The sequence below is a fragment of the Odontomachus brunneus genome, unplaced genomic scaffold, assembly GCF_010583005.1.
Source record: "Odontomachus brunneus isolate Ranch 3 - 2012 unplaced genomic scaffold, Obru_v1 Obru_scaffold_188, whole genome shotgun sequence".
In the NCBI taxonomy this organism is placed as follows: domain Eukaryota; kingdom Metazoa; phylum Arthropoda; class Insecta; order Hymenoptera; family Formicidae; genus Odontomachus; species Odontomachus brunneus.
In genome coordinates, this window is record NW_022639638.1 from 334,734 (window position 1) to 360,932 (window position 26,199).

At 36.3% G+C, this 26,199-nt stretch overlaps 4 protein-coding genes across 5 annotated transcripts in view; 2 read left to right on the forward strand and 2 right to left on the reverse strand.

Annotated features, from left to right (window-relative positions):
• Positions 1–9,468, reverse strand: part of LOC116851720 (endoribonuclease Dcr-1) — a 10,533-nt gene extending 1,065 nt beyond the window's left edge. Inside the window, exons 1-23 of the mRNA XM_032831429.1 lie at positions 8,866–9,468; positions 8,614–8,729; positions 8,333–8,489; positions 7,946–8,241; positions 7,522–7,884; positions 7,270–7,424; positions 6,958–7,193; positions 6,699–6,882; positions 6,151–6,329; positions 5,744–5,895; positions 5,477–5,618; positions 4,871–5,101; positions 4,594–4,773; positions 4,269–4,482; positions 3,982–4,163; positions 3,714–3,892; positions 3,380–3,633; positions 2,039–3,204; positions 1,382–1,951; positions 1,058–1,289; positions 712–932; positions 471–636; positions 1–352 (exon numbers count right to left, since the gene is read on the reverse strand). Of these exons, the coding sequence (XP_032687320.1) occupies positions 105–352; positions 471–636; positions 712–932; positions 1,058–1,289; positions 1,382–1,951; positions 2,039–3,204; positions 3,380–3,633; positions 3,714–3,892; positions 3,982–4,163; positions 4,269–4,482; positions 4,594–4,773; positions 4,871–5,101; positions 5,477–5,618; positions 5,744–5,895; positions 6,151–6,329; positions 6,699–6,882; positions 6,958–7,193; positions 7,270–7,424; positions 7,522–7,884; positions 7,946–8,241; positions 8,333–8,489; positions 8,614–8,729; positions 8,866–8,925 (5,883 nt within the window). The 5' untranslated portion in view covers positions 8,926–9,468 and the 3' untranslated portion in view covers positions 1–104. The remainder of the gene's footprint in view (positions 353–470; positions 637–711; positions 933–1,057; positions 1,290–1,381; positions 1,952–2,038; positions 3,205–3,379; positions 3,634–3,713; positions 3,893–3,981; positions 4,164–4,268; positions 4,483–4,593; positions 4,774–4,870; positions 5,102–5,476; positions 5,619–5,743; positions 5,896–6,150; positions 6,330–6,698; positions 6,883–6,957; positions 7,194–7,269; positions 7,425–7,521; positions 7,885–7,945; positions 8,242–8,332; positions 8,490–8,613; positions 8,730–8,865) is intronic.
• Positions 9,469–11,022: 1,554 nt separating this feature from the next.
• Positions 11,023–13,266, forward strand: LOC116851713 (survival of motor neuron-related-splicing factor 30). Of its 2 annotated transcripts, none has more exons than XM_032831406.1 (5): positions 11,023–11,324; positions 11,444–11,667; positions 11,911–12,075; positions 12,410–12,560; positions 12,638–13,266. In XM_032831406.1, exons 1-5 carry the CDS (start codon positions 11,286–11,288, stop codon positions 12,779–12,781), a joined length of 723 nt encoding a protein of 240 aa, XP_032687297.1. In that variant the 5' UTR covers positions 11,023–11,285; the 3' UTR covers positions 12,782–13,266. The 2 variants fall into 2 exon arrangements, with proteins under 2 accessions (XP_032687297.1, XP_032687298.1); XM_032831407.1 differs by having other exon boundaries at positions 11,031–11,324; positions 11,926–12,075.
• A 286-nt stretch (positions 13,267–13,552) lies between these two features.
• On the forward strand, positions 13,553–17,038 carry LOC116851712 (solute carrier family 12 member 8). The gene is given in 11 exon segments (XM_032831405.1): positions 13,553–13,843; positions 13,938–14,146; positions 14,215–14,395; positions 14,523–14,668; positions 14,739–14,970; positions 15,174–15,375; positions 15,444–15,678; positions 15,827–16,219; positions 16,221–16,391; positions 16,527–16,705; positions 16,825–17,038. Coding segments are annotated over 10 exon segments (2,088 nt in total). The 5' UTR covers positions 13,553–13,843; positions 13,938–13,957; the 3' UTR covers positions 16,985–17,038.
• A 1,288-nt stretch (positions 17,039–18,326) lies between these two features.
• LOC116851711 (coatomer subunit gamma) lies at positions 18,327–23,208 on the reverse strand. Its single transcript, XM_032831403.1, has 6 exons — positions 22,948–23,208; positions 21,582–22,686; positions 20,763–21,342; positions 20,351–20,664; positions 20,070–20,268; positions 18,327–19,202 (listed from the first exon to the last, which is right to left on the reverse strand). Exons 1-6 carry the CDS (start codon positions 22,985–22,987, stop codon positions 18,816–18,818), a joined length of 2,625 nt encoding a protein of 874 aa, XP_032687294.1. The 5' UTR covers positions 22,988–23,208; the 3' UTR covers positions 18,327–18,815.
• Positions 23,209–26,199: the final 2,991 nt, after the last annotated feature.

Consider the following 26,199-nt stretch of genomic DNA (forward strand, 5'->3'; position numbering starts at 1 on the left):
TATACATACATATATATATATATACGCCAACAATTTTTTTGACAATAAAAGATTAGTTGCATTATCCCGTTTTTTCACTTCGTTAAAGCTTTCGTTAAACATTGTCACAGTTTCTCTCTCGGATAGCTCTGTATCCTTTTCAGATGCTTCAAAGCGCACTTAGCTGCTGTACACTTCGCGATCCTGTAATTCCGCCCGATTCCTTTGAACGAGCCTTTACCGAATACATCTACAATCACTCTGACTCTACGACCATCAGCTAGCTTCTCAGGCTTGCCGAACTTCGCTGTTTCAGGTTCCAGTTCCAATAATTCGCGGATTGGTGACTTGGGAACATTTGTGCTAAATTGTTCTGCAATCATATATTATATCGTTCTAATAAATTCGTTCTACGTATTTTTTAAATTTTCTTCTACACATAATTTTATATTTTATATAGTTATATATTTTCTTAATTTCATATATATTACCGATTTCAGATTTCATTATCGTATAATAAACGCTCCACACCGCATCGAGAGACATTCCGCTATCTAAATAGATGGCACCGGCTAACGATTCAAAAACATCACCCAAAGCCTTCGGTACTTCCACGTCCTCGGCTTCCTCACATTCTTCTTTGCCGATCAGATAATACTAAAGAACATAATACACTCGTTATTAACATATTACACCATATCGTATTTGTAGTAATTATTCTTCATAACATACTTCCTCACTGATGGAATGTCCGTTTTCCTCTTGTATTCTGACGAAGCGATTTATCACCACGCTTAACCCTGGAGAAAGATGGCGGAAATACTTATGAAAGCCGCACCTCACGGCCAGAGAAGCGAATATTGTGTTATTAACTAAAGCAGATCTTAAATCTGTTAATGCACCTGGCGAATGTTGTCGAGAATCCTCGTACAAGTGTCTGGTTATCAAATAATCTGAAATACAAAGTGTATATATATATATATATATATATATATATATATATATATATATATATATATAAAATTTTGACAGATTATATAATAATTTAGCGATTTGTATTCAAACGAGAAGCGCTCACCTAGCACGGCATCGCCGAGAAATTCCAAACGCTGATAACAATCCGTCAATCTATTCGGCTGATAAGAGGCATGCGTAAATGCCTGCAAAAGATAACTACTATCGCGAAATTTGTATCCTATACTTTTTTCTAATTCTTCGTACCCATCGAGCATCATATGCAACTCGCCTTCTGGATCAGGAATGTATCGAAGCAACGGATTTTGCGGCTCCTCCAACTTGCCATAACAAATCTGGAGAAAAATGTTTTTTACAAAAATTATAATACAAAATCATATGTTATCATGACATAAAATCATGATAACATACATTAATAGCCACTCACTTGCGTCCACGTGGTTTCTCCGCCTTCGTTGGTTCCCTTTATGTACGGCGTACTACCACATATCCTCTCTGGCTCGCCTTCGTTCGCTATGTGAACCTCCTCAGTAGGCAGAACGTGAATCCCTAACCAGGCCATAAAGAGAAGCGCTCCACGTGGTCCGCATGCAATTAAATACGCTCCTATTAAAGCTTCCACGCAGTCCGCGATACTCTTATCCGGGATACTATGCTGCGTGATCAGATTGTACGGTATGAAGCACCGCATATTGTCTAAATTGGTCGACAGTCTACTCTCGTTCTTATCTAATTCACTTTTCATGATCACAAGTTTCTCTTCAGTCTCTTTAACGAGTTGATTGATCTCGGTGGGATTCACAGCTTGCAAAGTAGGAATGTCGGCTTGATTCCACAGGGCGAACGGAACGCCCGACTCGATGAGCGCTTGCTCAAGTTCTTTGGGAACGTAATAACAAGGAGGCAGCCAATTGTCATGTGGCTCAAATTTAGTCGCTATCATACTCTCGCCAAGCATCTTCTGCCTCCCGAGTCTGTACAGATTTAAATTGCTAACCTGAAACACATAAAAATTTTCGTCTTAAAGATCGTCGTGTACATGTAAAAATAGTCTTCGATCTCGAGAAAAAATCTATCGACATACCTGCTTTGATCTTAAATGACTAAGCTTTCCTTCGTGAATATTGTCATACGTGCAATACAAGTACGTGGTTATAGCGTATTTGAGGAATGAATCACCGATCGTCTCCAGACGTTCTAAATTAATGCCGTCGTTCGCGTTGGACATTGTTAAAGCTTGTAAAATTAAACTAGGACTCGGTCCTGGGTGACCCTTTAATTCTGGTTGGTAATCAAAACTAAAAAGATCGCTATCTAAGTAATTCGTTTTCTCTAGCTTATGAGTTTCTTTCTTCACTGTTTCAATAGACTTAGTGGGACTTTTGTTTAATACTTCGTCGATAAATTTCTCTACAACGGTCTCAATATAATCCTTATGCTTATAATCTGATCGTTCTTCAACGGTCGAGTAACTTAGCGAATTCTTTCTCTTGATCACAATTTCAGAATCATAAGATATAAATGTACCATCATACATTATATCGTGCTCCTTCTGCTTGGCGAACTCAAAATGCGCTTGCTTGTGCTTTTTCAGCAATAACTCATCTTCCTTTTCTGCATATACCCAGAGATTATTGTCAGAATTCTTCTCGGTCTCTAAGAGATCCAAAATTTTCTTATTGATCTCTTGCTTGCATATCTCTTTCTCATCCTCCACAGCTTCGGCGATATTCTCACCCATGTAAGAGATTTTTAGACCTCTACTTTCGTCCTCGCTCTCGTCAGACATGTCCGCAAAGCCGTCACTATACGTATCGTCCGACTCATATCCATCAAAATCAGATTCGCACGCTGGTGAGCCATATCGAACGTCGTTCCAACTGAAATTCTGCGGCAAGACCGTCAAGCTCAAGGGAAACGGCTTCAGATTGTCCGTATCGAAATCCATAGAGTTCATTGCCATGTCGTTTGACCATGTGCCGATTTCCAATTCGTCATTCTTCTCGTCGGCACTCTCCTCCTCCGCTTCATCAGTTTTCGTATTGTCGGACGACTCCAATTCCGATATTTTCTCGATTTCACTGCAGGATGTATAATCTTGATAGCATAAGCTTTGGCACTTATCGGAGATCACATTGCAATTGTTTAGTGCATTTTCATTTTTCATCTGTTTTGCTTTCTCCGTTTCCTTAGACTTTTTTAACACTTCTGCTAAACTCCATCCAAAATCTAACGCTGACCACTCGAAATCTAAAAAATATATATTATTATATATTATTATTATCGCATATTATTATATATTATTATATGTTATTATTATTGTTTCCTTCAGTTATAAATGTAAATCATATTCATGAAGATCATTATAATTTTGCTTTCCAATCTCATTACTATTAAAATATCTTATGATTATACGTGCATGTACCTGAGTTTAGATTCTGTTGCCCTAAATTTATCATTTGTGCGACTTGACATCGTATCTGATTGGCTAACAACAAAGCATTAATTCTATACAATATGCAAGGTAAGCAAACTGCTTGCCTCCACAAGGAAGCTGGAAAAGGATGAATGGCACATAATTCAGCAACAAGAATCTGCTTCTGCTCTAAATTTTCTCTTTTCGCGCGTTTTGTCTCTTCACTACTCGTAGGCAACGCGACACCTTTACGATTAACATATCTGAAATCAATAATTTATCAATAAGAGTCTAAAAGAATATTAATTAATACCTTCATGATTAGTTGTTTTATAAATCTTACCTAGGAGTTAAAAAGTTTAACCTAGCCGAGGTATGATCCACGTCTAATAACGATTGCTCGAGATTTTGTATTTGTATATCGTATTTTTTCAAATAGTATTCTTCGAAAGTACTATAATCATCTCCAGGGAAAGAAGATTTCGGAGTTAAATTTGTGCATATTTCTGCTACATAAAAATACTGTAAAAAAAGAAAAGTACTTGTAAAGATGATAAAAAAATATTTAAGAGATTCACGTTACAGGATTTAATACATTTAGATCTATGTACCTGTGGTTGGTCTTGACTTCTGTACCACGGCATGATCACAGCATCGTAATATTTCGATGGATCGAACTTAAATTTTTGTCTAACTTCTTCTGGTACCTTGGTTGGCACCGCGTTTCGATTCTGGTAAATGCATTCTAAAAAATCCCAATCTACTCTAATGTCTGATCCTTCGTCTATTGCAACTAAAATCAAGTAGCGTGTTATATTTTAAGAAAATATTTAAAAAATTCTATATCAAAGAAAAATCATTAAGTACAAATTTACTTAATAGAAGCAGATATACATACCAATTTTAACTGGTACAATTATATAAGAGTTTTCCGAAGCATTCGGATCAAAGAGCATTAAATATTTCTGCAATCTCAAGACGTTTGTGAAAGTATAATTGAGGAAAGTGGTGACTCTTTCTATCTGAACCTCGTCTAAAATTACAGTCTGTTTACTAAGTTTCAATTGCACGTGAACCTCGCCCGATCTAGTGTAAATAGGAAACGGACACAACTGTAAAAAGAAAATATAATTTGCATTAACATATTTCAGGAAAATCATGAGCTTCTTAAAGCTGTAATGCGATGTAAATGAAAAGCAATGATAAATCTAATAAGTTATTACCTTTGGTATCTCCTTCAATGTGAGTATGCCAAATCCAATGGCTGATTCTTCGGGAGGATAAATACGTCTACCACGTGTATTTTGTTCCTCTGGTAGAGGACAACTTAATACCATATTAATATGATACAAATAAGACGGCACTCCAACTATTGGCCTACAATCTGTCAATGCTTCAGCTGTCTAGAATAGAACACATTGCAAGTAATCATTTACAACATAATAACAAGAAAGAATAAACAATATTCTTTTATTTGTATTACAGAGAAATAGTGATTACCTTTTTATAATAATATTGTCTTCGTTTTGTTGTGCCAGGTCTAGCTTCTGAAAAATCAGCCCTGCTTTCGTCCGGTAAAGCAGGCACTTCAGCATCTTCAGGCTTCGCTTTGAAGTTCTCTTTCCCGATAGGTAACAAATTATCATCTATCTCATTTTCTCGATGTAGGTCGATGCACAATTGCAAGGCAGCCATACGTCTGGCCATCGCTCTGTTTGGCATTGGATATGACTAGAACGCGATCGAAAAAATACACCATAATACTACAAAATATATAAATGGTTACAGAGTTGTGTCCACTAAATATTTTTTCTCCGTTAAATTGATAAAAAAAACTACAGCTGTGAAGTTATATGATGAAAAACACATTTTAGACTCCTATATACTGTAAGAGTCGGAGAGAAAAGTATATCGGAAGCCGGAGTTTGCTGGGCCGGGACTCGAAACCCGGATCTTTCGCTTGCCGGGCGACTGCTCTAAACCACTGAACTACTCAAGCTCCCGCTTCAACACACTCTCTCTCTCGTCTTCTTATTGATGTTATTGTCAAGATGCCGCATGTTACCTCAGTTTGGTTTACATCCTACAATATATACAGTCGCTTACCGAAACTACATATTTCACTGGTGAATTTATGGGAAGTCGCAAAGAACAAGTATACATCGTTGTATCGTTGATATTAACTGTTTCAATCAACCATTCTGGTGTTAATCTCGTGAATGTGTCGCTAGGTAGCTTTGCACAATATCTGTAAAATTTATAATGTATATGTATACATGCTTATTTTATATAACTGTCTTATAATAGTTATTAAATAGTACATATTGAAACACATTTAATTGTTAAAATTATAAAAAGAAAAAATTACGTTACCTATTCACCAACGAAATAGCGGAATTAAAAGTGACTTTGGGAGCATCATCGCCATCGAGCGGTTTATAATGCGGTATCATCGCGGCATACATATCCGCCTCACTCTCTTCTTCCTCGGTTAGTTCTTTATTAGAACACTTTAATAATAAAGTCTACAAAACAGATTGAGATGCTCTTCCATTATAATTTCTCGACTAAAGTTAGCGTGAATGTGAAACCATGTTAAAAATCGATATTAAAAACCACAGTATGCACTGAAGTGTTCATGGATGAATTAAATAAAATTTGTAAAATACTATGACACATAGAAAGATAAACTCGAATTAAAAATAGTAATTAAATTTATACGATATAACGACTGAAACTTTGCGAGACGAATTGTAAGACTGAATTCTACAAAATTGTACCTTTTCTATATATTGATATTGTGCTAATTGCCATATCAGTTCTTTAGATATTTCTTGAGGTACTAATAATACGTGCAAGGCATCTATAGCCCTTGCCCTGCTCTTGCATTGTACGTACGACTGATAATTCTTAGGGAAGTCGTATCTCATTACAAAATTACATTTTGGAATGTCAATGCCTGAAGAAAATATAATGTAAATACATCATTGCTAATCTCAGCAAAAAGTTATGATACATATATCTCTTAAACAAATAGGACCAATTTTAAAGATAAATTCAAAAAATAAAAACAAGCAGAAAAATTTCTGTAATGTATATAGCTGATTTCATAGAATTCTCAAGTTAATCACTGAACTGTTTTAGCAATCTCATGCTTACCATTAAGAAAAATTTCTTTACAAAAAATACTAAACGACTATGTGTTCAAATACAAATTTGTAAACTATGTTATTTGTTTGAAGATCTTGAATATATTTCTGAAGCAAGTCCCACTTTTTAAGAAACACTCAGTATAAGTGACATGATATAAAAATATATTTTTACAAACCTTCCTCCAAGATTGAAGTTGCGATCAATAAATTACATTCGTGAATCCTGAATCGCTTTAAAACTTCTTCCTGCTTCCTATGTTCCATTTCTAAATCTCTTGAATAGCCAACGTCGTCAGTAGTCTTTTCGATTGTATAAAGAGGTGATAAAAATTGCAAATCTTCATCGTGCTTATATATTTCCTGTAAATAATTAGTATTAAAGTTAGTTATCATATATATAATAAATTTAATTGTTATAACAAGATGCGAACGTACATTTAATAAATAAAATAAAACTTTAGCTGTGAACCCTTTATCCACGAAAATTACTCCGCAAAGTAAATCAGGATCCGTACTGCCGCACAGATAACGTGACTTGGATGTCTTTTTATAATTATCATCATTTGTTTTCCAATTACCCCAAAACTTTCTTGGCTGCACCGATTTGTCCTGAGTTTTCGAAATAGTAACGTCCTTGTCGTTTTTTGCAAAACAATTCTTTGAATTAATATCTGAAAAATACGATACATTTCGAATTACACTTAAGATATATTAGTTGTACATTAAAACAAACAAAACAACTTTTACCAGTATCCATTTTCTTCTCAGGAGTATTGTTTTCTTTAGTATAAAAAGGAGTATAAGTTTTTAAGATTTGTAACAATCGATGAACTTTTGGAGTACTGTACTGATATATCCTTTCTTTTTCAGATAAATGTTGAAATATATTATCACAAATAGCACTGAAATATATTTTTATAACATTCATTTAATGTTTTAAAACATGAGAAATGCAGCAAATGTAGATATCAATATTATCATTATTACTACAATTCTTACCGAATTTTTATGAAAACAGATGCTACCATATTTAATAGAAGATAATGCCTTTCATAAGGAGTTTTGATTTTCAATTTTTCTGTTAAAATTAACAACGCCAAGGCAGCACGATCTGCACACCATGGGCCAAGAGTCTCCAATATGTGCAAAAAGTCCTGCATCAGCTCCAAAGGCTTTTCTCTTGGATCAGGAATTTTCTGAATATCTTCAAAAAATTCCTCATTATAAATCTCAGTAGGATCATAGCGATGATCATGTAAAAATTCAGTGGCGTGTAGCACCAAACTCTCCAGCATATGATATAAATCTCCCTTCTCTCCTCTAGCATATTCAACCACATATTCTCTCGGTTTTGGACTATAACTGCAGGAAATTTCCAATGCTATTAGTTCAAAACAGTTACTGAATTAATAAAAATACTTACCGTATTATTGAAAGAATATCATTTGTGGTTTCCACACCACATTTAAATGTAGCCTCTACTTTCTCTATTTCTAGGCCCAATCTTCCAGGTTCCTCCGTCAAATTAAATAAAGGTACCGCCAACCCAATAATTCTAGGAACATTATTGACTGATAAAAAAGTTTTAAGAATAAACTTTAAATCGCTGTCTTCATTAGACTTATGGCACTCGTCTACTATGACTAGATTTATATGACATGGTGAAAGTTTCTCTTCTGATATTAACTGTGTGTAGACTTTTGGAGTTCCAACCAATACCTATATATAAAATAAAATGTACAACTCAAGAAGGGATATTTTTACAAGCAATTTAAATCAATAAAGTAATTAATAGATAATAATCTCTTACATGAGAACTTTCAAGACTTTCAGCAAATTCGTTAGATATAGAATCACATGTTAATACTTTCAGATCTGTTAATTGCTTTATATAAGTTGCTTTTGTTACACATTTTTCTTCATTGTTTAATATATATATTGCCCGTTTTCCACCATCACTTACTAATCTATATATATATATGTAAAAATAAATTATAAGTAAATTAATATGTTAATACATATATACTTTTTAAGAATAACTATTTCAATCTATTGAGAACTAATTAAAAATGCTATTTTTATTACTGTTACCTTCTATTATTAGTAGCAAACTCTTGAATCAATTTTATAACAATAAAAGTTTGCTCAGAATTCTTTCCCAAACAAACAATTAAATTCCTTTCTTTGGCCGCATAAAGGAGTTCTACCTATAAACAATTATTAACAATTTAAAAACAAATAATTCATGACATAATTACTCTAATAGTTTCTATGTAATTTCTCTTATTTTATATTTATACTTTCCTTATCTTTAAAACATTTGATTAGATAAAAATAACTTACCTGATACTCCCTGGGAGTAAAGGACTTCGTGTAGACCTGATCATTTAGTGGAAATGCCATGGAACCTATAGCTTCTATATAACTACTACTCACAACAGTTTTCTGATTGTTGTTGATGATCTTTCACTATTAAATAATTGCTGAAAACGCAGCACTTGCACAATAATGTCCGTTATTTAAAGGGCTGCAATTCTCAGTTTGAAACTTAAGATTAGGGTTAGGTTAGATTGTTGTCCACGAAAGCCACGAACTTGACAGTGTGTAAACTTCCAATGTTCAAATTGTCGAAACATTATTAAACAGATAAGAAGAATGTTGATAAATATCGCCATGAAACGACAATTGCATTAATCCCATTTTACAATAAATCTTTTAAGCCCTAAGCTTGAAGTTTCGTCTACAGTACGTGGAGTAAACTTAGCCTAAGAAAAATAACAGTAAGAAATAAAATTAATTTATTTCATCTATATATACATTTAAACTCTAGCTTCCTTACGTCGAAAATATTTATTTGACAGAAAAACTTTCAGCGTAAAGAAGCTGGGATATAGGCGTAAACGAAAAATAATTTGTATTTCTTACTCCTACACTTCATACACCTTGTCCACAACCTTACTTTAATCTTTAAGCGTAACAAATTGACCAACCACAGTCGATTATTTTAAAAATAATCAACTGTGATTGGTCAATTTCTTACGCTTAAGAATTAAAGCAAAGTTGTGGACAACGAATTGACATAAAACGTAAGCGTACTGTAAGAATTGACCAATCATTTTGAGTATCGTCGAACCGTAAGGTCGCCATTTTTGTGAATACTCGATTGTAATTGGCCCATTTTTATGGCTCCTGCACACAAGACGCGGTAATGCTTGCCGCGCGACGGAAGTCTGCGGGACAGCCAATCAATATCTTGTTTTTCCGTATAGGTACCTTTAGGCTGCGTTCAGATTCCCCACCCGGGTGTATTCTATTACTAGAAGTGCTATAGTATATGTCACATATATTATAGTGTTTCTAATAATAGAGTGCACCCGGATGAGGAATCTGAACGCACCCTTACATGGGAGCATCGAGAGTTGATCATTAAAGCGGTAGTCAATCAACGTGCCACTTTCCGCAAGAACTACAAATATACTTCTGGGACCTGATACGTTGATTGGCTAACGCTTTAACGCTCGACGCTGGAACGCTCCCATGTATTGGCACCTTAAGCCCGTATCAGACTACCGACTGCACAGGCCGACCCGACTGCCGACTACGACTGCCGACTCACAATGGACCAATCACAGTGAGGGGCTGAGTCGGCTACTATTACTACTTTCAATAATTAAATAGTAAAAATATTTACAGAACTCGACATTATGTGTGTGTAGTGCGATACAGATAGATAGTTCCGTGTTCCGTATTTCTGCATAAAATCCGCGAAAAGCAGAACGAAACCGCACTGATCCCATTTAGTTACTAGTTACTTTTCCGCATTTACGCATTTCCGTGTTTCCGTACGCTCATGTAATCGCACCTCAAGGCGGTATTCATAGTCGAATCTTATTTCAAGACTGTCTTAAGTAATGTCTTAAGATGCGAATACGGCTCTATGATTGGTTCATAACATCTTAAGACAGTACTTAAGATGATCTTAAATATAAGATTGGACTATGAATACCGGCCCAGAGTTGATTATTCTCCTTGCGTTCGAGGAATAATCGACTGTGATTGGTCAGTTTTCTTACGTCTTACGTTACGGTTAAAAATTTACGGTTAAAATTTTTCTACGTGCAAAGACCCTTAAGCCCATTCTACAATTGCGTAAGCGTAGTCGTGAACGTAAGAGTCAACCAATCCGAATGTTTTATTCACTGATTGCTTTACTCTGATTGGTTGTCGTAATCACTTACAACCGCGTTCAAGCAATATAGAATAGGCTTTAAGGCCAAATCACACTAGCGATTGATGATTGACGATTGACAATTAAAGATTAGATTTTAACGAATCAACAAGCTTCAGTCTTGGCTTGCTTTGTTCCAATTGGTCAAGTTCCAATCTTCAATCGTCAATCATCTATCGTCAATCGCTAGTGTGATTTGGCCTTTAGTCGAATTTTAGAATATCGAAAAAGCAATCGATTATTTAAAAAAAAGAGAAATCAAACATCGATTCATTAATTGTATCTTGACGCGTGGGGCAGAAGTCTCATTGGACCTTTAAAGCCATAGATTAAGAGAGAGATTCATTGGTTGTCATCGTCTATATTTACTTCTTGAGAGAGAGAGAGAGATCGTCCATATTTACTCACCTCTGTACTCGTTTGGTATATTACGGGAGGATACTTTTAGTAGTATTTGAGAGACAGAAAAACAAGAGAAAGCAAACGAATCGTTCTGTGACTTTAAATCATTCTCTTTGAATCGAATCGTGGCATTATGGACGACTTACAGAATTACAAGTTACAGCTACAGCAGGTAACTGTTCTTTTACTATTTTTACTAACCTCCAGCTTCGTAGCGACTAATCAGATACGATAATCTCACTTGTTTATATTCTTGCGAAATGTCATTGCTCACATTTATTGATATTTCAGGTGGAAGCAGCTCTCACGACAGATCCAAATAACGAGGAATTGATTAAGCTGAAAATTGACCTGGAAGAAGTAATAGAGCTGACACATGATTTAATTAAGTCACAACAGCAGGAAAAAAGACAAGCCAATGGCATGGATGCTAAAGATCCTATTTTGCTTGCAGTTCTGGCCAATAAGTGGAAAGTTGGTGATCAGTGTATGGCACCTTGGAGTGAGGATGGCAAGTGAGTATTTCTCAATTGACATTTACAACAAAACTTCATTAAAAAAAAATTACAGTTTTAAATATAAACTGCTAAAAATCTAATGTTGAATGCTAGAGTTACTGAGAAGACTGAGATTAAAGATAAATTAATCAGTTTATTTATATTTAAACTTATATTTAAAAAGTCAATGTACTGAAAATATAATTTTTTAAGATACCTAATAACCTTCTAGAAAAATATTTTGTACATTAGCGTTTTAAGCTATTCACTTTACAGATATTATGAAGCAACCATAGATGCAATAAGTGAAGATGGAGTTGTAAATGTAACATTCAATGAATATAAGAATACAGATGTTACTATGCTAAGTCAACTAAAGTCTGTTGCAAAGAGGCCAGCATCAGACTGGGCGGACCAAAAGTCAAAGTAAGTTATCTATATGAATATATTACATATATAGATGCAGTTTTTATAAGAATTAATTCCCATGTTTTTATCTATATCTTTATGAGAAATGTAAAAACAATAAGATAGAACTTAATTATTTAGTTTTCTTCTTGCTTCTCTTCTGAATTGACTACAATATCCTACCATTGGTTTGGTATAAAATATTAATTTTAATATTTTATCTTTTTATCTTTAATTCTTTCTCCTCACTCTCTTCCTATTTTTCATTTAAATTACAGTAATATTATTAAGATATTTATTACAATATGTCATTTTAGAGATATAAGTTGTTTTTACAATTGTCCTTTTACAGAAAAATGCAAGCAGCTGCAGTTGCAGGCTCAGATCCTAACAAACAAAGAGAATATCTTAAGAAAAAAAAGCAGAGGAAACTACAGCGATTCAAAGAGCTGGAGGAAGAACGTGAGTTAGAGAAAAATAAATGGTTAGCGTTTACCAATAAGGTATGTACAAAAAAATAAGTTATATCACTAATATGTTTGAAACTTCATCCTTATAATTGAATAATTATTTCTTACAGTCTTCAAAGAAAGGTGTTATCAAGAAGAGCATTTTTGCGACACCGGAAAACGTGAACGGCCGTGTAGGAATTGGCACTTGCGGTGTCAGTGGTCGTGAGATGACCAAGTTTAGCAATGGGGAGAAATGGAGGCGAGGAGCTTAAATAGGCGCTGTACATAAATTAGAAATTGTAACTTTGTGAGGTAGATTCGCGATATATTATTGGAAAAATGAATCAGTAGAAGTCTAAAACTAATATATTTGCGGTAACTGCAACGGCAGTATGAAGGACACTATAATATATAAAAATTATAATTTTATAAACTGTAGCGTTTTTTATACTGCACTGTTTTAAGCTTTCACTGACTCACTTTTACCTTCTAATTGTACATCTAAGAGCCTTATACATTTCAAATTATATTATATTATCTTAAGACTCGTCCATAAAACTGGTACATGATGCACTTTATGTTGTGCGAATGGTGAGAATGACTGTGCGATCGCAAGAATAGTGAAATTTTTCAAGTGCGAGTGCAAATATCATTTCTTGTATCAACGCCGATCTTATAAGTTACGAGATGATTTTAAATTTTGTACCGCAACACAATTCAAAAACAAATGCGATGAATAAATGTGTTTCTAGATTAATATGTTTTTGTGAATATAATTTGTTTATAATCTCACTGATATATATCAATAAATATATATATTTTAATGTGGAAATGTTTTCGAGAAAATTTTTCTTCCAAGGAAAAAAAAGAAAAAAAGTATTGGGTCTGTGTATGAGGAAATTTGAGATTTACTTTTATTTAACTATTTAATCTCGAGGTCATAGTTACGGAAATCCTAATATCAAAGTATCGATAATGCCGATAATAACGTCTACAGATCTTGTTACTGACTAGATAAACGTTTACAAGTCGAATAATCTAAACCGCAAATTAGCGTAGAAAAATCAAAATGGCGGCTTCAAGTGTGTTATCATACGTCATCAGTGGTTGATATCTTCACATAAAAATGCAGATACATCATCCTGATATAAGAAAAAGCTATTAAAGCGTGTAAAAATCTTCCGAGTACTTGTGCAATGTCCAAATTCTTTTGTTGTATCGTATATTTCTTATTCTAACCTATGTGCACCGTCACCGCGGAGTGAAAGTGTCAGAACAAAGCTACAAATTGAGAACTATGTAAAAATACAAGATTTATCGCGTCACTCACACAGGTATGCCGTGCATTACGTATGTAAAAGAGTTTCGATAATAATTCGTACGTGAGTGAAACTGATATCAATGAAAAGCAACTAATTTTGTTTGTAGAGTATTAGATACAGATAGACATGGGATCAAATGAAGAGACTAGACTTCCAAACGGTGATGTCCGGGTGCACAGAGATGTCGATTGGTCTAGATACGGTTTGCGTGACCCAGAGGCACAAAGAAATACCAGAAAAGACAATGAAGGCTATAATGCACTCGGTCCTGAAATGTATCAAGCTGGTGCAAATGAATTGTTTGCACAAGAATATGTAAGTTATAAAGCAATATATAATTCTACATATTTTTTGTGTCACAGCTATTTTTCTATTTTTCTCAGAGTTCGGATCCTTGGTGGAAATCAAACTTTTTTATTTCCCAACCTGTACTATTTGGTACCTGGGATGGAGTTTTTACGTCCTGTCTTATCAATATATTTGGAGTAATTGTATTTTTAAGGTCTGGCTGGATAGTTGGCCAAGCAGGTGTTTTAAATGCTGTATTAATAATTTTGTGTACAGGTAATATTGTTGTGTAAAGTCAAATAAAAGTCAATTATTATAATTAATGTTAGAATTATAATTAAAACTAATTACTTTTATTATATTGTGTTATATATAATAATAAAATCACATGTATTGATTTTAGTGTGTATCGCATTAGTGACAGTATTGTCAGCTGTAGGAATATGTGAGAGATGTAGAGTTGAAAGTGGTGGAGTTTACTTCCTACTATCACATGTATTGGGTTCCAGATTTGGTGGCTCTATCGGTTTGCTTTATTGCTTTGGACAGGTATAAGCAAATAAACATATTCTATTGGTTTTTCAGCATTCAAAGAATTTGTTTATGGATTTTATTTCAGGCCGTGGGTTGTGCTCTAAACGTTTTAGGTTTTGGAGAATCAATGGCTGGTCTTGTAGGTTTGGAATCTACTTGGGCTCAACGTGGTTTTGCCTGTGCAGCAGTTATATTATTGTCTGTAATTAACGTGGCTGGTGTTAAATGGGTTATAAAATTACAGTTTATTCTCCTTTTGCTCCTACTTCTCGCTGGAGTCGATTTCTTTGTTGGAAGTTTCACTCATACCAATATTGGTGAGTTATAAGCTCATTGAGAGAATCATAAATGTGATATGAAAAATAGGAAAAGTGAGGAAAAACTATAAAATATTTATATAATTCTTGTACATTATATGCAACAAAAATTATAATACTAATAAAAAATGCTAAATACTACTATATAATATATAATACTAATAATAAAAGTTAATAAAGTTATGACATTATTTGTATTGCAGATGCTGGTTTTGAAGGATGGTTATCAGGAAACCTAAAGAACAACACTTTCATGGATTATCAAGATGGATACAGCTGGTTCACCGTTTTCGGTGTATTCTTTCCGACAGTCACTGGTGTTTTAGCTGGAATCAACATGAGTGGAGATTTGAAACATCCATCCAGCGATATTCCCAACGGTACTTTAGCAGCGTTAGGAACCGGGTAAGAAAAACTTAACAGTGATATAAATTTTTGGAAAAACTGTTTTGGATCACAATTATTTTTTGCAGAACATTTTTGTATCTGTGCTTTTCGCTTACTTTGGCGGCTACTTGTGTCAGAAGCGCTCTGCTCACAAATTTTATGATAGCATCGACAGTGTCAGCAATATCGGTGTTGCTATTGGCTGGTCTCTACGTATCGTCATTCAGCAGCTGTTTGGGTGCTATGTATGGCACACCCCGCGTTCTTCAGTCCATCGCCAGCCAAAATGTTATACCGGGAATGAGTTGCCTACAAAGAGGGGTGATTATTCTCTTCTCTTCATGTTCTGTTGTCTATTCTCAGCTTGGATTATTCTAAGATAAACTGTTCTAAACCTTACGACTATGTTAATACGTGAAATTCGACTGATTTGCAGTAATAACAAAGATAAATTGTGTTCTGCTTCCAGAGAGGACCAAATAAAGTACCTATATATGCTATGCTAGTCGTTGCTGTGGTAACGTTGACTTTCATCATTACTGGACAAATTAATACTCTCGCGCCGATTGTGACGATGCCTTTTCTACTGACGTACGCATGCTTGGACTACGCATACTTTGCCCTCGCGCAAACATTCGATATCCGTCATACGCGCGAGCAAAGATTTCGCACTCAGTCGCCAACATTCGACCGCAATTATGGTTCTGCTAGTAGGGACAATTCTATCACTGATACGGACAACGATTTGGATAGCTTGTTTCCAGAGAGAATAAGGCACAAGAACCTCACGGTAAGAGATATACACATGAAATACATCTTTTTATACAATTCTAAAGGATGCGCGAGAATAATTAACACGCGATTCTTATTTGCAGAGGAACAACAGTGTTTCTGATAATAATGTGATTGTCGATTCATCGCCAAGTATTGATGACAACGCCAGCGTTGCGAGTGCGGAACGAAAAGTTCATATACACAATAAATTGGGAAACTGGTACAGCCCTTTGTGCAATAGATGGTTTTCGTTACTAGGTGTAAGTGTTTTCGCACACTGGGAAAAAGCATTGTAGCATTTCATTATTTTGAAACACACTGAAAAATAATAAGATCATTTTAAAGCGATTCGTGTTCGCATTTAGATTATATCTACATTTATATTCTTATTCTAGTGCCTCGTAAAACTGATTATAATGTTTCTCGTGCACTGGGGATACGCTATCGCCAATATCGTCGTTGTATTTATTGTCTGGAGTTATGTGGGTCACGCCAATCCCGCTGTTAAGCCAGGAGTATCGGCAGAATTTCAGTTCTTCAAGTGGCTTCGGACTGCATTACTTCGTCTTATGGGGTAAACTTCACTGTCACGTATTACACAATTCTTTTTGGGCTAAACTCGATACAGTCTTGAAAGATAGAAATTATTACTATAATTATTATGCAAAACTGTGACTTTCTGTTTGTTTTTAGGAGGAAGGTTTACGATTACGAACAGATCGTCGTGACACCGGTATATCCGGGCGTTGAGACGTGTTCTGCTCAATTGAACGAGGAAAACGAGGATTTCTCGGGGAGAAGAAGATACCATCAGACCGCTACAGTCACAGGTCAATATGTTAATATTGACTAGACGTCTGGATACGATCCAAACGGAGAAATCAGCAGAGGTATTTTATAAAATTCTACTTCTGCTGACGAAAGGAAATTACGAATGTATATTAATAACGCCTAGCATCTATGCATAATATTTTAGAGAATGATAAATAGCTTGCAGCAGTCTTACTTCGTAGGCAGCTATTATTTTAACTTTTATAACAATGTCAATCGCGCAAATAACTAGTCCAATTGAATTTATTTAACTTATGCAATACATTTAAAGTGGAATAATTATATAACTTTGATCCTGCCGTTCCGTTCGCTTTTTATGTACACTTAGTAAGTTTGAATTCAAACGGATATGTGCACTTATTTCACAATACTGCTTTTATTTTCGATGCGCTTTTGAAATGCAGTTGACGGTTCAATAAAAGAACTTCCTAGTAAACAATCTGTGAGCAGACTGATGTCAGATCGGTGACAGATTCAAAAAGAATCTGTCGACAGATCCATAGACATCTGCTGTTAGATTGTGGACAGAGTCTGCTGACAGGCTCTGACGGCAGATTGGCGACAAAATGCGCGCAGATCCTGCTGCCATTAGAGTCTGTCAATAGACTCTGCGAGCAATCTATCTCCAATCTGCCGTCAGAGTCTGATAAACATAGAGATACTATGTGCAATTTGTTGCCTTTCTATCATAGACACTGCTAATAGATCTACGTAAAATCTGCTCGCACAGGTTTGACTATGTGGGATATTAGAAATTAATGAAAAACAAGTTCTCTCATTGGATTATCGGCTGTGTTCCAAATTGCATCGAGAAAAAAATGTGTTAAAATAATTTCACAAACAAGTGTACACGTTTTAACATAGTTTTAGTCAAATATGTCTTTATATCGTATAAATGACTACAAATAGAAAGGTCACAAAATAATATAGCGTTGCTTTTACCTATGAGATTATTACGTTTTAAAAATGAACATTAGTTAACTGTTCGAACGGGATAGCAGGATTTATAAGTATTAACAGCCAATGAGGCAGCAGATCAAATATGAAACTGATTGATTGTGTGAAACGTACAAAGAACTGATGTAACGGTAGTGCTAGATTTTTATAAGCATTTACTACCTGTTGTGATCGTCGTGCAACTAAGAAATGACCTACTATTTGGGTGATTTTCTACACAATGTTATTCAGTTTGGCATAATGTTTAACAAACAACTGAGAGAAAAATATCTATATGCTTAATGAATTTTTGCGTATAGTGTGAAATTATTCTTTTATAATCGAACTATTACACAGGGTTGTAAATAATCAGATGACAATGATAGTACGGCGCAACACAGTCGCATCGTGCATCAATATTCTGTAAATATCTGATAATAATATATTTATACACTATTTAACACTTTTATAATTCTCAATGCACGAATAAATTTATGTGAAAAGAAATATATAGATATCTATATATGTATGTGTAAAAAAATTTTGGTATATCATTATTGTCGATATATTCCTTTCCCATTTTACGAGTGTTTCCCATTTGAAGTCTACCGGAAAAAAATTTCCTAAAAATTACTCAAATTATGAAAGAATAAAATTATATATTAAACTTGATAGATTATTACTCTATTTCGTCCGCAATCGTAAATATCGTTTCATATGACAAGAGATTGTTGAATAGTCATCTGCTTTAAAGAGAAATCACATCATATATTAATTGTAGAAAAACAAAATAATATAATAATATTCCTGGACTATTTTCATGTAATAATTATCTTATATTATAAAGATTATTTTACAGAGAGATGAATGTATATTCTAAAGATGTTTTTATAATATGAAAATAATTCTACTGCGATTTATCCCACAGACGAAACTATCAAATCGGCAACATCTGAATCTTGACAGAGAACGGACAGTTGCATTGTAACTTGCGTTCCGCTCAGCGCCAGTCGTGCACGTGCCAATATTTCCTTTCCTCCTCGGAAGACACCGCTCAGGAGCAGATTGTGCGCGGTCGAGCCACTTTGTACTTTATTACTGCGTTCCACGGCTTCCAATCCCAAAAATCCCGTAAGACTTTGTATCGCTCCTTCCAAAGAAGTCACTGAAGCTCCCAGGACGAACGTCTCTTCTAATTTGGCGAATCCCTTCGCGGTGAACGTGTCCCAAGCGGTATTAAAATCGAAACCTCTGTTATTAACGCCACGTACTTGGTCAGCTAGAGTTACTTCTAAATCTTCCAACTAAAAGATATAGTTAACATATATAAGTAATCATTTTAAGATGTCTTACTAAATTCTAAAACTAATGCCCGTATTCATAGTCAGGCCTTATATTTAAGGCCTCCTTAAGTTTATCTTCAGATGCTCTACGGATCATTTATTGGCTACAGAGCATCTAAAGATGAACTTAAGAAGGCCTTAAATATAAGACCTGATTATGAATACGGGCATAAAATCTCTTCGATTTAGAAATTTGCAAGGTTGGATAGTAACTAGTTAAAAGTTAAAAAGTTAAAAAATTAAATAGCTTTAACTTAACTTAGTTACATTTTTACACTCTTAACTTTTAACTTAATTTAATTACATTTTATCGGTAACTATTAACTATTTTATCGGTAACTAATTATTAACTTTTAATCAATTATCTTGAAGTTAACCATGCCATAAAAGTGTCGCGAGGCGTCGAAAGGCTGTTCAGTGCAAGAGGGCTCATTTTCGACAATCTTCGAGGTCCGATAAAATGTCCAATAAAAATTTCGAAAAAATTTTATTACTTAAATTTAATAAATATCTGTAAATAAAATAAGGTGTATATTTGTTTTTTCCGTTATTTGTAAAACTGAAGTCATGAAATGAAACAAATTTAACTTTTAACTTTTTAATTACTTTTTTTTATTAAATTAACTTTTAATTCAATTAATTTCATTATAGGTTAACTTTATCTCAACTAAGTTAAATTTTCAAAACCATTAACTTTAACTTGGTTAAAAAAAAAGTTAACTTATCCAACCCTGGAAATTTGCAATTTTACAAATTATAGAAGGCGCTTCTTACGCTGAGTATTAACAAAATCCTATTTCATTACGATACTAAAGACTAATTTTTTACCATATATTCATCGTGGTATCCTTGATCTGCGTCTGGTATCCCCGTTGTTGGATCGCAATCTCTTGCTATGAATCTGAGAGTTGTAGGAATAGTGGCGACACTCGCGTGAACATCTTCCGGATACTTCAATACCGTGTACGTGGTGTCTAGTTCGTTATAAGGTAATCGTGGACACGACACCACGCATATGACCGAGTACCTATATATAAAAAATTCGTTCCAACATATGCTACAAAACAAATGTGTCGAATAACATATGAACGACTGTTAGGTGCGCTCACCCTTCGGCTGGTTCAACGGCTACCACCACATCTTCAAGAAGCTGATCAGACAGAGTATTCACGCAGTCGAACTGCAAAATAAGATACTCGGGGAATGTATGCTTAATACATTTAACGTTATATTCCGTCTCGGATTCGGTTAGTTCAAACGTCGGCGAGGATTTCAGTAATGACGAATCACCGATGATCGCGGCTAGTTGCGGAATCTGCGACAGTTTTTCCATGAAATTCTCTTCTCTGGTCAAACGAGGCTGCTTAATAGTGGTGTGTATTTCCACCTGAGCTGGCTCCTCTATCGTCTGAGCTGGTGGTATCTGAAAAAGATAATAACGTAATACAAAATATAAAATACAGAACTCAAATGATTAATTCCTTCCTTTTCTTTATGACTGATCTTGGAGAAAAATAATACCTGGGAAATGTCGAACGATTCTTCCATAGTTGTCTGCATGTAATTTCGCAAGGCTCTTTCTAAAGATGGCACGGACAACGAGGGTGGTTGCACCAGAGGTAACATGGTCGGATCGCTTTTTTGCTGCAAAATCGTGCAGTAGTAAGCCGCGCGATCGCGAACCTCGTCGTCAGAGTCCAGTTGACAACGCGACAGCAACACCAACACGTTCGGCAGCAAGAGTGGGCAAGCGGCGGCGAAACGCGCCAAAGCGGTGACGGCTGCGGCGCGCACGCTGGCGCTCTCAAGAATCACGCGGTTGTAAATGAAGCGAATGTATCTCGATGGATGTTTCGATGTTGGGCCCTCTTGACCGAGCAAGTGCAAAATACGAACTGCCAGGGAGATGTGTTCGCAGTCCTCGATAAACTCGCAGAGATGAGCGAGACCTGCTTCCTTCGCCTCTGCGTTTCCCTCCATCACGGCGATGATGGTGTCGGCGATCGCTGCTTTATACTCTAGGCCACCTTCGTCCCTCAGCATAGCGGAAAGGAAGTTCATCAGTACAGAATGCTTGCGCGGGAATTTTTGACACAAGGCCCTGAAAATAAAGTTTCAAAAAAGTGATGAATTATATCTCAAAATTACCATGTATCTTGTAGACAATAAATAAAAGTTATTGTATAATTTATGAAAGAGATAAATTATCATATAGTTGGTGAAGAAAAGTTATCGCACAGTTGACAAAAAAGGATAAGTTTAAGAACAAAAATAAAAGTTATCAAATAGATGATGAGAAAAGTGGAATTTACCATACAACCTGCAAAGCAAAAGATTTACCTGATGGCTTGTACAACCACGACTTTGAATTCATCCGAGATCTCAGATACAAAGGTAGCGATCTGCTTCATCAGTCGGTCTACTGAGCTCTCTGCTCCGGTCTTCAGAAGAGTAGTGATAGCTAAAGTGGCGATCGATCTGTTCGAGTCCGTAATCAAGTTCTCCAGATCCAGATTGCAGGCTGTAACCGCCGCTGGGTGCGACATCGCAACCTTGTTCAGAGTTCTGACCGCGGCGAATCGAAGAGCTGGCTTCGGCGAGCCGCAGAACAGTTGCAGCACGCTGATCGCGGGCCCGATCTCTCGAGCGCCGCTACGTCCGAGATTGACCAGAGCGTGAGCCGCCTCGTAGACCACCATCTCGGACTTGTGTCTCAAACACGACTCAATGAATCCTATCAGTTCTTCTCCTTCGTCCACCTCGTCCAACAGTTTATACGCCATTCGGATCAGCATGCAGGCTGCGTAGGGACTCTTTGGACTTGTCTTCATGAGCTTGGCCACCAGCTTGATTACCGCGTGCTTGTCCGCCTTTCGCGCCTGATACAGCACACCCAATGCATGATACTGGACCATCACGTTGTTGGAATTCAATGCCTCTTGAGCCTCATTGGCCCACCTCCTCGCGACATCACCAGACACACTGGTCAGATGCAGAGAAGAGACCAACGCAGCACTGGACACTGCTGGAGAACGGTCGACAATAGCCTGCTTCATGTATCGTTCAATAGCTGCTAGCATGCTGCCATCAGTAATGGTACAAAGCGCTCTGATGGCTGCAGCTCGATATAGATCCTCCTTTCCTGTCATATCCTTGGTGAGGCTGGAAGTGACTATAATCACATCTTCTGCCAGAGAACTTAGCTCCTTGATGCCTAAGTAAACCAGTCGTCTCAGAATAACGTCGCGTGACTGAAACAATTTGGTCATAGCGAAGAAGGCCTCTGTGGCTTCTGTTGTGCCCAGCTGTTCACCTTGATTGAGCAAGTACAAGATTTTGGTGAGGATATGCGCGCATTTTCGGGGATTCACAGGTGTATTGTTGAAGGTGCGCGCTTCTTGCAGAACCGTCGTCTTCTCGAGGTTTTGGAAGGGATTCCCGCCGCCTGGTCGGGCGAAAGAGGCACGCGTTAATATTTGACGCATTTTCGGTGTGACTATAAAATTGTGTATCGTGCAACAAATACTATTATCACGTAAAAGCGTGTGTTTTTCTGAGAAAAATTTCTATGATCTTCTCATCTTTCATAATTTCGCATTGCTTACATCAGCTGTCAAATTAGCCTATGATCTACGTGCGACTCCTAATTGCGCGCGCTCAGTCGACACTTACGCGAAGAATGATAACAATATCAATTAATAGTTACCATCTTCCTCCTCTTTCTTGTCGCGTTTGAACGCAATCATATTTCTTCAAGTACGATCTCGTAAAGCAGAAAGACACGCGACACGTCACCTGACGTGTTCTAAACGGCCATTACGGTTTGCGCCGATTCCTAACCTTTTCCGCAGATACGTCACGATCTGAAGTATCGTCTTATAAATTTGTTCTTTTTAATTAGAAACGAACGATATCGAATAAAAAATGAGATTCATGTCAGTTGTAACAACAGAGTGCTTTTCAGTTATTTATACTGTTACATAAAACCAGTTTATTAGTTGCATATTGGCCTGGTTTACATCGTGCACTTGATACACATACTAAATAGTAACTTTCTATTAGATAATCTTAATATCGACGATATATATAAACAACGATATATTAAACTGATATAATACTCATCAAGAAAACGTATTGTGTTGATTGAATGCGTCGCCGTTGATGCGCATTGTCGATATTAAGATTATCTAATAGAAAGTTACTATTTAGTACACGTATCAAGTGCACGATGTAAACCAAGCCAATGCATATCAACGGCGACGCATTCAATCAATAGAGTGGGATCCGATTGATCACGATACGATTGGACACAGATTGTAATGATTGGTTCGACCTAGTAATTCACTAGATAATTTTTTTCATTGGTTGGTTGTGTCCAATGGTACTGTGGTCAATCGGGACGCTTCCCAATCAATACAATACATTTTCTTGATGAGTATTATATCAGCTCAATATATCGTTGTTTATATTGGGAGTACAAATTAGTTCGGTCCGTTTTCAAAAGATGACTCTGGCTGTTATGAATTGTTACGTCCACGATAGATAACTATATAGGGAAATTTGAAAGTAGTGAAATCAGTGACTTACGTGGACGGTCAACAGAGTAATGACTCCGCTTTTGGGTCACTCTGCTTTTCACCGAGTTTATCCTGGGTCTCCGGAGTCTGGCGAAACGACTGATGAATCTGGCGAAAAATCAGCGGTGCTTGTTCTCCTGGCTCGGCCTCGGATGTTCCGACACTACGCGGGTTGATGCGGCCCGCGATTCAGAATTTTGATTTCGCAATGTTTGAAATAGGAAGGGTAGGCAAAAGTAATTGCAACACAGTCGGATTTTACGACTAATTATAATATTCTGAATAGGTACACGAAAGCTACCAGAGAAGCTAATTATGAGAAGAGAATAATTACCTTCTCTACAAATGCGCGCATTTTTATATGTCGCTTTGTCGTTGAGAGTCGTTCTCCGATTGGTCCATGGAGTTATGGCGAGGGAAGAGATTCATTCCTTTGCATGATGTCACCGCGTCGGTGTCCTGAGTGGTGTTTGGGATTCGGCTTTCATGCTCCTGTTTATGTTAGCTTATCGCACTGAGCGATAACGGTTTCTTTAGGTCGATCCATCGATTTCAAGACTCTCCAGCAGCACGCAGCATTCGGCATTTTAATTATAATGTTTTAACGCTCGCGAATATATATATACTTATATCTAGTAACATAGGGATAAAATGTCTAGTGATGTCTGAAATCAGACAAGTCGGTCTCCCGGTCTATAATAATATATTATTAATGTTCTAAAATAGATCCGGACGTTGCAGAATGTTTCATAGTGACAGCTGATTTCGGTGGTTTCAGAGAGCTTAGACATCTGTCAATAATATTCAGTTTATATCGCTTTGAGTTTCATACAAAACCCCTATTTTTTACTGTGTTGAATATGTCAAATTTTGTGTTAACTAAGCAGCATTTGCGGGAGGTTTTAGTTTTCTGCTTTAATTGGAAGAAAAGTGCAGCTGAAGCGCATCGAATGCTTGTAGAAGTTTATGGTGACAATGCTCCAACTGATAAATCATGTAGGGAATGGTTTCGACGTTTCAAGAATGGTGATTTCAGCGTTGAAGACAAGCCTCGCTCTGGACAGCCAAAAAAATTCGAAGACAAAGAATTGGAGGCATTACTCGATGAAGATCTGAGTCAAACGCAAGAGAACCTTGCAGAATTATTGGGAGTTACGCAACAAGCAGTTTCCGTACGATTGAAATCCATGGGAATGATTCACAAGTAAGGCAATTGGGTGCCTTATGAACTGAAACTGAGAGACATTGAAAGGCGATTTTTCACTTGCGAGCAGCTGATTCAAAGGCAACAAAGAAAGGGTTTTTTACATCGGATTGTGACTGGGGATGAGAAATGGATATTCTACGATAACCCCAAGAAGAAAAAATACGCTATGCCCGGTCAGTCGTTGCCATCGACCTCAACACCAAAGCCGAATATTCATGGTTCGAAGGTCATGCTGTGTATCTGGTGGGACCAAAAGGGTGTTGTATACTATGAGCTGCTACAACCTGGCGATTCCATTACGGGCCATCGGTATAGGCTACAATTGATTTGTTTGAGTCATGCATTACGAGAAAAACGGGAATACGAGCAAAAACATGACAAAGTTATTCTTCTGCATGATAACGCTCGGCCTCATGTCGCAAAAGTCGTAAAAAATTATTTGGAAACGCTCAAGTGGGATATTTTACCGTACCCGCCGTATTCGCCGGACATTGCTCCTTCTGATTACTGGTTGTTCCGACGGATGCAACACGATTTGGCAGGTCACCGGTTCACTTCTTTCGCAGAAATCGAAAATTGGTTCCTAATTTGGATCGCTTCAAAAGACGAGACATTCTTTCGAGATGGAATTCGAAAATTGCCTGAGAGGTGGGAGAAAGTAGTAGCCAGCGATGGACAATACTTTGATTAATCTGTTCATTCATTTTGTTCTTAAATAAATGCATTTTTGACCACAAAAAAACGGACCGAACTAATTTGTACTCCCAATATATATCATCGATATTAAGATTATCTTGCAAGATATTTTAGATAATGGCTTAGTTTACATCGTGCACTTGATACGCGTACTAAATAGTAACTTTCTATTAGATAATCTTAATATCAATAATGCATATCAATGGCGACGCATTCAATCAATCAATATATTTTGTTGATAAGTATTATACCAGTTTAACATATCATTGTTTATATATATCGTCGATATTAAGATTATCTAATAGAAAATTACTATTTAGTACGCGTATAAAGTGTACGATGTAAACCAAGCCAATATGTGACCAATAAATTGGTTTTGTATAAGTCTCGATCTATAATAGGTGTAGGACTGCGTTCGGAAACGTCACTCAAGTACTCTCTCTCTCTCTCTCTCTCTCTCTCTCTCTCTCTCTCTCTC

Bases quoted from the DNA above. Each gene is read 5' to 3' on its own strand.
- LOC116851711 (XM_032831403.1), bottom strand. From the start codon at position 22,987: ATGATTGCGTTCAAACGCGACAAGAAAGAGGAGGAAGATG. The intron at 22,687-22,947 runs GTAACTATTAAT...TCGCCCGACCAG, and splicing joins CAAGAAAGAGGAGGAAGATG to GCGGCGGGAATCCCTTCCAA. The intron at 19,203-20,069 runs GTAAAAAATTAG...TATATCTTTTAG, and splicing joins GATACCACGATGAATATATG to TTGGAAGATTTAGAAGTAAC.
- LOC116851713 (XM_032831406.1), top strand. From the start codon at position 11,286: ATGGACGACTTACAGAATTACAAGTTACAGCTACAGCAG. The intron at 11,668-11,910 runs GTGAGTATTTCT...TAGCGTTTTAAG, and splicing joins CCTTGGAGTGAGGATGGCAA to CTATTCACTTTACAGATATT. The intron at 12,561-12,637 runs GTATGTACAAAA...TATTTCTTACAG, and splicing joins GGTTAGCGTTTACCAATAAG to TCTTCAAAGAAAGGTGTTAT.